Source organism: Protopterus annectens, chromosome 1.part0 (genome assembly GCF_019279795.1).
Source record: "Protopterus annectens isolate FY-2018-M chromosome 1.part0, PAN1.0, whole genome shotgun sequence".
Classification (NCBI taxonomy): domain Eukaryota; kingdom Metazoa; phylum Chordata; order Ceratodontiformes; family Protopteridae; genus Protopterus; species Protopterus annectens.
This window is the reverse complement of record NC_056725.1, coordinates 1,958,516,369-1,958,526,528: the sequence shown is the minus strand read 5'-3', so window position 1 is coordinate 1,958,526,528 and position 10,160 is coordinate 1,958,516,369. Positions and strand designations below refer to the sequence as shown.

General features: G+C 39.9%; 1 protein-coding gene across 3 annotated transcripts in view; it reads right to left on the bottom strand.

Annotated features, from left to right (window-relative positions):
• Window positions 1-10,160, bottom strand: part of ALLC (allantoicase) — a 420,793-nt gene that overhangs the window by 321,696 nt on the left and 88,937 nt on the right. For all 3 annotated transcript variants that reach the window (XM_044070482.1, XM_044070490.1, XM_044070498.1), the window contains one exon: window positions 2,379-2,504. In XM_044070482.1, the coding sequence (XP_043926417.1) occupies window positions 2,379-2,504 (126 nt within the window). The remainder of the gene's footprint in view (window positions 1-2,378; window positions 2,505-10,160) is intronic.

Here is a 10,160-nt window from a genome sequence, read left to right as displayed (position 1 = left end):
AACTTTTGCCAGGAAATTTGTTTTTATACAAATATTTTTATTATTGGAGATGTCAAGAAGGGGAACATGGCTCATGGGAGGACATATTCTAGGCATTCACTGAACTAGAATCTTTTAAGAATATCTTTGATTTTTTTATCAAGATGAGTCTTAGTCTTTCAGCTTTTCCCAGTTAGAGGTCACCACAGTGGAACTCCAGTCCGCTAATGATTGGCAGTGGATTTTTACGGTGCCGAGTTGCCAGTCCAACACCCAACCTTCAAAGAAGGTACACCCATTCACGCACGCACCTACCTGCATGTCTTTAAACGTCACTCGACCGTGGGGAGGACATGCAGACTCCACACAGAAGGCGCTCCAGCTGAGAATCGAATGGGAGAACCTCTTGCTGGGAGGCAACAACGCTAACTGCTGCACCCCCACAGCCCGTTATATTTTGCTAAGATGAGTATTGCAGCAAAATATGCTTTCTAAAATAGTATGATTGTGTTGTGTGTTCTTATTGATGTTAGTAGCTAAGAAGGATATCATGGAGAAGTAGAACCCATAACAGTGAGAGAGTTTATTGAACATATGGATGATTTGGTCTAAAGGAGAAGTCACACTGAAAAAAATGATAGATTAAATATGTGAAGATGGCTATCTTGCTGAATGTATAAGGGCACATTAAGTAAATAATAATAACTGTTATATAAGGATGATCTATGTTTATTGTTTCTATTTAAGTTGACTTGATTAGCCTAAGGAGTGTAATTGTTGAAATGGAGTATGATTAGAAATTATTTTTAGTGTGTAAATGTAATCCTTTGAAAGTTACTATTAATGTCATGAGGAGTAACAGTATAATGACTCAGAAAATATTTCTACTGATTTGTTGCTCTTACTTAGAATGCTAAAACTTTACATTTTTAGTTTTAAATTCTTGAAAATATCAGTGATTGATAAGATGTCAAAACCCGCAACTGACAAGGATAGGTGTAACTAATATGAGTTATGTATATTTAATGTTTACAGGTGAAAACTGCTATCTATTTAACACAGGATTTAATGATCAAGTTTTATATGTTCTGAATTTCACTAATGAATGATTTGGTAAAGTGATGTATATAGTGTTAAAAAATGATGGCTGGGATTATACAAACTGGTGCATTAGCACAACCATCACCACTCAGAGATCTGTTAAGCAGTACCACTGTGCCTTCTGGTAATTCAAAGTGAGGGGGCATGTCTGGGATTGTATCACTAACCATCAGAGTGCTGAAGGGTTTACATATACACAAACAAACACACACAGACATGCATACATACACACACACACACACACACACACACACACACACACACACACACACACACACACACACACACACACACACACTGCCTCCACGATTTCTCCATTCATACCAACCAAAGGATACGTCAAGCAGTGGTCATCCAATATACAAAAACACACACACCTACTCACAAACAGACACACATTTCCACCACACACATAAAGACACGCACACACAAACAGCCTTATACTCCCATACACATATTCAGTAATACCTACCTGGAGGGGTAATCTATGACAGGAAAAGCTTTTCCTCTTCCATTGCACAAACTTCACTTTTAAATGCTTAGGTGCATATCACTACCAACAGCATACACTTACTTATACATTTTATGCACTGCTTTTTTGAGCAAGATGTGTAGAACAGTGTCTGACTTCTCTACTAAGCAGGTATCATAAGCATGCAGTGCACCAGGCTACATATGAGCCTTATTCTCAAAGGTCCCTCCCCAACAATTGCATTTGCTTATGATGTTCTCATACTCACTGCCCAGCAGTGCAGGGCTGTGAATTGGGACATGGCTGCCTAATATGCAAATCACCCAGTAAGGATTTGCATACTAGCAACTTGGCTTTGAATCCTGGCAAATGTTGTCTAGATGCTATAAAGATGTTTCCACAACAAAAGAAAAAAGCTTATGTCACCTACAGTGATGCTTTACTCACTGCATGATTATTGCACACACTGACTATGAGTATTGCTGGCCTGCCTGCCAGGAGAAGTAGAATAATTAGGGTGGGGGGCATAAGATGATCAGATGGAAAGTCCCCAAAAAATGGCACTGGTAGTTGGCATCCAGATTTTATTTAAACTAAATATTTATTTGCATTCTGTTTTTAACACATTGTAGAATGCTATTGTTTGCAAAAGGCCTAAACAGAGTGTATAGCCTGTTTTGCATTCCAAAATAAAAAAAAACATATTTCAAAATTTAGTACAAATTTGTTGTTTGCTCACAACATTTCACAATTCTAAAAGTTTTAATTTCCCATTCTTCTTATGCCAGAACGTTAAAAGTTTGTTTAAAAAAAACTTGTCTTTTACCTTGATTCAAACATGCTGCTTGGACTGAGATTCTAGGAGCGTAGTTGCCGGTGAAGTAAGATGTGTCAATATCAAAGCCATGTATAATTCCTGGTACTCCAAGCTGGATAATACACCAGTCATGACCTGAAAAAAGAAATAGTATAATGGCTGTATTTAATCTGGTGGTGCATTATCAAAATAGAAGTACATCTCAGTAAACACGTAATACTGATGACTAAACTATGCTTCACGTCCTCAGATGTTCATGAAACAGCCAGAATAATTCTCTGTGAACAGACTTTTACAAAACAGGATTCATTTAATTTATATTATTTATTTACTTATTTGTTGACCAGATTAATCCCGTTAGGCCAGTGGCCTCTTCTAGGGGAGACCCAAGGTGGTATTTTGTACTATTAGGGGAAATGTGGGCAGAGCAGTGGGGAGCTTCCACTAATCTTTTCGACATGTACTGTGGGATTTTTTTACATCCATTTCAGCTACTACAGACTCAAGCAAAGGGGGTCTCAATTTAACATCTTCCAAAAGATGTCATTTTCTGGACTGCAACATCCCCCCCCCCCCCCCATGCTGTACTGCAGTGTCAATAATTTGAAAAAATGAATCAAAGTAATTTGATCACCTGGATTGGGAATAAAAACAAGAGCCTTCTGATCTTCCAGCACCACAGGAAATTGCATTACCTATTGAGTCATTGCTACTGACACCCTATTCTTTTTTAAGATGTAAAGGTAGGCTAAGGGGTTGGAAGTCATGATTTAGTGGCAAACAACTGTTAATTAAAAAGGATAAAAACATCAGCACATCAGAATTACAACTAATCTTGGTCATTCATTGTAAGAAGTAATGCAACATGAGTTCATACAGGACCCCACTGAAAACAAGATGCTTTCTGCTAAATAATCTACAGTCTACATTAAAATGGTACAAGTGGAGAAATGTAGGACACAGTATCATAGCTAAGTAAAACATAATGCATCAGCAGCCATATAATGGCCTTAATTTTTATGAGATTCACTTTGCATCTCACAATGCATAATCACCATTCAGCACTGTGGTAAACATAAAATACATTATAATGCATAAAGGTTTGACAGCAATTTAGCACACAGCAAAAAAAAAAAGACCTTTTTGACTTAAAAAGCATTTCCTGTGGAGCTTGCCTGTGAATTTAATCTGCAAGTATTAGTTACCATACTTGTAATATATAGTCAGGATTTTAAAAAAAATCAATGATCATTTGATGGTCTAAGAGGAGAGGGCAAATATTAATAATTTAATTTAATTTAATTTGAATTTGTTTACTGGGATAGTCCAACTGGGAATGGGTCCCCTTTTCAGCAGAGACCCATGCAGAAATGCTCCACAGACATGTTAACCAAAGGTTAAAATAAGTGAGAGCCATAGAAATCTTACAAAACATTATTAACAAGGATCAGTTAATGGCTAGTGGACAAAGGGTACCATGTTACAGGGATGAATAGGTAGACTTAACTATTAAACCCCAAGGGAAAAGACATAATATATATTGAACATTAACAGTATGGCTGTTATAGTACAGAAATACCTGATTTGCATTGTACATGTTACAGACATAAAACAATGAGTGAGAAGGTCACTGAAAAAAACAATCAGTAAAAACAAAATAAAAACTCCAGCAAAGCTAGAACTTCCAATAAGTGACCTCCCAAACATCTTGTATCAGAGACAAATGGGATATATGCAAATGATCCTTATGAACACCAGGTGTTTCAGCTAATTGGCAATTCTGAATGCCCATGATTTGTTTTGTCACTTTAATGGACAATTTCAGGCCAATAAAGCCAAACCCCACTAGCTGTGGATATGCATAGGCATTCAACTATTTTAGTAATTTACCTTCTACTTTCAGTTATCATCCCTCCTGAGCATATTTTCCCATATGAGTCAGCAAACCTGAATGTTTTTTTTTATCCCTTCCACAGTATAGTGTGCTGTATCCTAACACCTTCTTCCTTTTAGAGAAAACTGTCTGATAGTTAACTCCTGTTTTTTCTCCCTTGGAAGTTCAGGGTGTAAGTGTCAGCTCTATGAAACAAAAGGGATAAAGCCCTGATGGTGACCCAAGGAAGCTAAGATTGATTAGCAACTCATACAAGGGAGGAGCTAACCCAGGATGGTGGGAGTGATAGACTGATGTCAATGTGCCCATCCAGGGAGTAGGAGACATTAAACCTTACTACTATTCTGATCCCTAGTAGAGTTTGAAATGTGCAGAGGATTGGCAACAGCATACAGCAGACTCTCACAGATCATTAACATAGCAAGTATCTATAAACCTGTAAACTTATGCATGCTGTTAAATAATGAATGTTGGGTGTACAAGTATCAGTGGCATGCATGTAAATGGGTGCAGACATCTTCTGTCACATAATATTTGTATGCTGAGTTAAGCTTATCCATTGAGTCACCATAATTTTTGTAGCAGATTATTATTGTGAATGTAGGTACTCAAGAAGAGTTAGATTGGGTCCAAAAAGAGGCCTGAAATGAAAATGATTAACATCTACCTCAAACATACTCATGCACCTGGAGGTAAGACGTAAGCATCCCAGAGCATTAAGCAGCTCAATTAATCTAAATCTCTATGATATATGCATGACCCTTCTGCAATTATTACTGCCTCTGCTGTATGACGTAGCTACAAGCAGCAACATGCACATTAGCATGGTCTATACAACAGCAGACACATTTCTATATGAACCTGAGCAGATCTTAAAGCAGTCTGTGCAGCTGATTGTCACAGACTCATAACACATGACTGGCAACAACCAAGATACCCATTATGTTTGACAGTGTGCCATAAATGAAGTCTTATAGCAGTTAAGGTAGGGTTATGTATTTCACCAGCATGGTATGTGGTATATGGCTCCTCACTGTTAACAATGTGCCCTTTGTGTCCCAACTCTTGTGCATGCTCATGGTCTTGGAATTGTGAGAGGTACTCCAGCTGTACATTCTCAATGGCTATGTACTATTGCTAATACACGGTTTACTATTGAAAATGCGAACGGCATTTGGGCGACAGTCGGATAGTCGAACGTATAAGGTCATAAACACGGATGTCGAAGACATAATAATCAATCTAGGAACGGTTTTAACATGGGTCGAGGTAGGGAAGATGTTTGTAGTAGGGAATAATACTGAACACCTACCTCGACCCATGTTAAAACTGTTCCTAGATTGATTATTTTGTCTTCGACATCCTTGTTTACGACCTTATACGTTCGACTATCCGACTGTCACCCAAGTGCCGTTCGCATTTTCAATAGTAAACCCTAATACACTTGGCATCTGAAGTGACCTGAGATCAGTTAGCTTCTTGGGTGCATCTAGGAGTTGGTCAGCGGGGAAGGGAGTGAACAGCCAGTACTGCTTGCCCTTCCTGGGGGGGGGGGGGGGCAACTTTGGCTCATCACTTAAGTAACAGCTAATTTGAGTACTAAGTGTTGTCCCTATGAAGCATAGGCCTTGGGAGCACATGCAGATGCATGGCAGTAGCATGTAGCAGAGCCTTGGGGAGCCATCAAGCTGGAGAAAAGCACTTCAGTAGGAGAGAAGAGGCTGAATTGTAAGGCCAGGAAAATGGTTCTCTTCCTACCACTGACTCTTGCATCTGGGAGAAAAGATTTCCTGATATGGTTTCCCAGGCAAGAACAAATAAGCCACAGAGCTCCTACCTAGCCTAGGAATGGTTGGATCCTGCTCCCACAGAATGAATCGGCAGACTGAGGGCAGGTACAGGAGCCATTAGGCAAATTCCTATGAGAAATCAAAAACACAAATCTTTAATTGTATGATAAAAATCTCTAATCTAGGTTCTCTAATGCATTTGCATTTAGAAAAGTTAAAAAAGGTGAGCTTGAAGTTAGTTTTAAACATTGTGGAGTCGGACAGTTTTCAAATACAGGGAGGAAGAGAGATCTTAATAGTAAGTGCAGTATTGGAGAAAGCTTTCTGTGATTTTAGTATTATCTTGACTATGCAAACTGTAAGATATAGAAAAAATAGATAATCTTTGTAAGAGGGTAGGATAACAAGGCTTCCAGCTTGTGCAGTCAGATGCCTCAAAGTGCTGTAAGCACTTTTAAGCTAGTCTGCATTGGAGGAGTAAGTACTGTTAGTATGAAATCCAAGTGTAAGGGATAAATCTAACCAGACTTACAGATATGTTAAAGGTACAAGCATGCACAGCTGGAATGTGGGGAGCATGAAGTAAATGATGAGGAATGTGCTAAATAACCTGGTCTGTGTTTTTTATGCACAACTTAGTAGCTCTTTCATAAAACCTCATAGCATAGAAACCACATTCTAGAGTCTGGATTACACATTGGTATCATTTTCCTACATCTCAGCAAAACTGTATCCTCTGCATATAATGTCAGACTCAGATGCTTCACAGAAGTGGGGAGATTATTAATACCAATACAGTCCAGCTATGGAACCTTACGGTACTTCTGAGTTCAATGTGCAAATGTATGAGAGTGCAGATTAATATGCAATCCGTGAAGTTCCAGTATGAAGGTAATCTGTGAAACAAGTAAGGAGGCAGTGGTGAAAGGAAGTGGTTTCCACATGGGTAATTAATGATTCATAGGATCATAAGAGATTACAAGGCTATGGCCCACAGGTGTTTTTTAAGCCTAGCCATTTCAACCCAATGTAATGCTGTAGAAGTACGAGTCAATACCCAAGATAGCATTTAGTGATGACTGCCCATGTCCAGGAGGGTTATGGGCACTATCCCTGGTGACAATTTACAGTGCCCCATCCACTTGTCCAGGTTTCCTCTCGAACGGTGTCATAGAGGTGCTCTCTTTCACAAGAATTGGTAGCCTGTTCTAAAGACATGGCAGTAGCTTGGTGATAAATCTGTGCCTCCATCATGTCCTATTTAAGTCACAGGCTATATTTAAGTCCCTGGAATGGGTAGCCCTAGACCCATTTGATTTACGATATACAGTAATTCATTAGGTTTGGGTCTTGGGTTGCTCTGTAGGTGAGGCATAAGTCTCCTTTAAGAAGTCTATACGATACAGAGTATAGTGACAGGGACTTCAACCGGTCCATATAAGGTACATGCTGGAGGCCCTTGATCTTTGTTAGAAACTTCTGAGGTCTCTGTATTTGCTGCAGGTGCTTAGTACGGTACATACTGAATGGGGCATTATACTCAATTATGGGCTGAATAAGTACTGAATACAGGGGGGGGGGGTTATAACTTCTTTTGCTCTCAAGATGATGCCTTTACTAATCAAGTGAGCTACATGGAAAGCTTTCCTTACATCAGTAGATACATGGTGGTTGAAGTTAAGGTCATGGTCAACCTGTGATCCCAGGCCCCTTGCCACTTCAAGGGTAGTTAGGGTATTGTTGTTGATTTGATAGTGTGAAGGGACATTGTTTGTGCCAAAGGATGTGCTTTCAAAATTTTACTCCACTCCCATCTAAACTCACAATGGGATTGCTCCTGCTCCCACCCTACATAGCTTTCTCAACCATCATTACTCTCCACAAGCTAATACATCTGCTATGAGCTTCATATTGTCTTATATTCCTAACAATAACTGTTGGAACAATCTTATTTTACAAGAACTGTAAGTTGAATTTTTATTGCAATGTGTTTCTTTGTATTTCTATTTGCATTGTATTTGTCTTATTTGTATTTGTATTTTGTACTTCTCTGGAGCTTTTCTCCCCAGGACTCCATTGAAAACAGGCTCCTTGTAGTCCAATGGACCATCCTGGCAAACAAACTGAAAATAAATAAATAAATAAATGCAATGATGATGCATTTCTTTGCATTCACTTTGAGACCATGACCAATACACCAGTTGTTAGTTTGTGTGAGACCCTCCTGGAGTATACTGACATCATTTGGGGATTCAATGATTGCATCTAGTTTGCAGTTGTCTGCAAACTTGGTCAGCCACAACCCTTCAGCTTTGACCTGAACATGTGAGAAGCATATACCAACAGTAGGGGGCTCACCACTGACAACTGTGCCACCCCACTGGTAACAGGTATGTTGGTTGATGTAGAGTCATCCACTTTGATAGTGTGTGTCTGGTTTGTGAGCCAGTTGGCAGCCCATCTCACAACAAAGGGGTTTGCATTCAGTTTGCTAAGTTTGTTAGTAATGCCTGAATGTGGGATTGTGTTGAAAGCCTTTGCCAGGTCGAGGTATGCTGTATGCACAGATCTGCCCTCATCAATGGCCCTGGTCACACTTTCAAAGAAATCCACCAGATTTAACAGGCAGGTTCTGCCCTTCACAAAGCTGAATTGGGTAGGATCCAGGGTTTGGAGGTCACCTATGTCTTTATTTATGAGGTTCATAATAATACATTCCATAGTCTTACTATGGCTGGTCAGGTTTATGGGTTTGTAATTCCCTGGGTCTGTTGCTAGGCTGCCTTTGTTGAGGAGAGTAACTGTAGCTGTTCTCCACACCATAGGAACAAAGCCTCTGGTTCAGCTATGATTGAAAAAGGTACTTGATGGTGATGCTAGCTCATGTTTTAGCCTGTTTAGAAGACAGCCTGGGATGTCATCTGGTCCTATAGAGGCCGTGTTTTTTTGCCTTGGACAGGGCTTGAAGGACCTGTACTTCAGATATGTAAGGTGGGTGGGGGGGGGGGGGGGTTGGGGGAGGGTTTGTTGTAAATTAGGAGTGAATAAGGGAGTGAAATTTTCACCAAACCTATCCGCTAGCAGGTACGCTATCTGTTTGGAGTCAGTGTGTGTGAGACCATTGACCACCAGTTCTGCACATGCTTGGGTCCTTCAGGTTATATACATAGCTTTAAAAGGCCTTATGGTTATCCCTGGCAGTACTTGCTAGGTTTCTCTCAAAGGAGGGTTATAAGTTGTCTTGTTTGCCTGTTAAGGCTGAGGAGGGTGCTTTTCCATTGTTGGGTCCTTGTCTTTGTTTTCTTGGACAGCAACCTTTTGCATTTATTGTAGAATTTGTTGATGCTAGAAGTCCACATTGGCAGCATGATTTTACTTGGGGCTCTTGGCTTTGATTCTGTCTGGTACAGCTGAGTTTATACACTTATGCAAGTGATTCTACAGGGCATTAGTGTAAGCTTCAGCGTAGTTAACTCTTTCAGCTTGGAGTGGGGAATGGAATGCATTTATACCTTCACCTGGGTGTACATAATTTGCCTTGGTGAAGTTTTTTAGCCTGATTTCATCCTTTGTGAGTTCTGGTGTCAATTCAAAGGTGACTGATTTGTGGTCAAGTTTAATTAATGAGGGTACAACAGTTGCAGCAGTGCACCTGTTTGACATGTTCGTGAGGACCAGATCTAGAATGTTTGTTCCTCTTGTCGGGGTATGGACAATTTGGTCCAGGGCATTTGAAAACAGAAAGTCAAGGAATTTTGTGCTAGCAAGTTTAGGTTAGAGTAGATCTCCCAGTTGATGGTGGGATAATTGAAATCCCCCATAACCAGTGTGTTTGATAATATTTGGATTGTCTTCAGTTTGGTTAAGTAGGTTTCATGGGTGTCATGACCCATGGAGGGGGATCTATAACTGGCTAGGACTTGAATGGGGGTCTTACCCACTGTAACTTGGACCTGGAGTAACTCCATGAAATTGTCCAGTCTAACTAGACAGGAGGTGACTTTATCTTTAATATAGATTGAAACACCACCTCCTTTGGTTTTTACATGTTCATTTTGTGGTCGAAATTTGTGGAAGGCATTGTAACCTTGCAGGGCCAGGGTACTC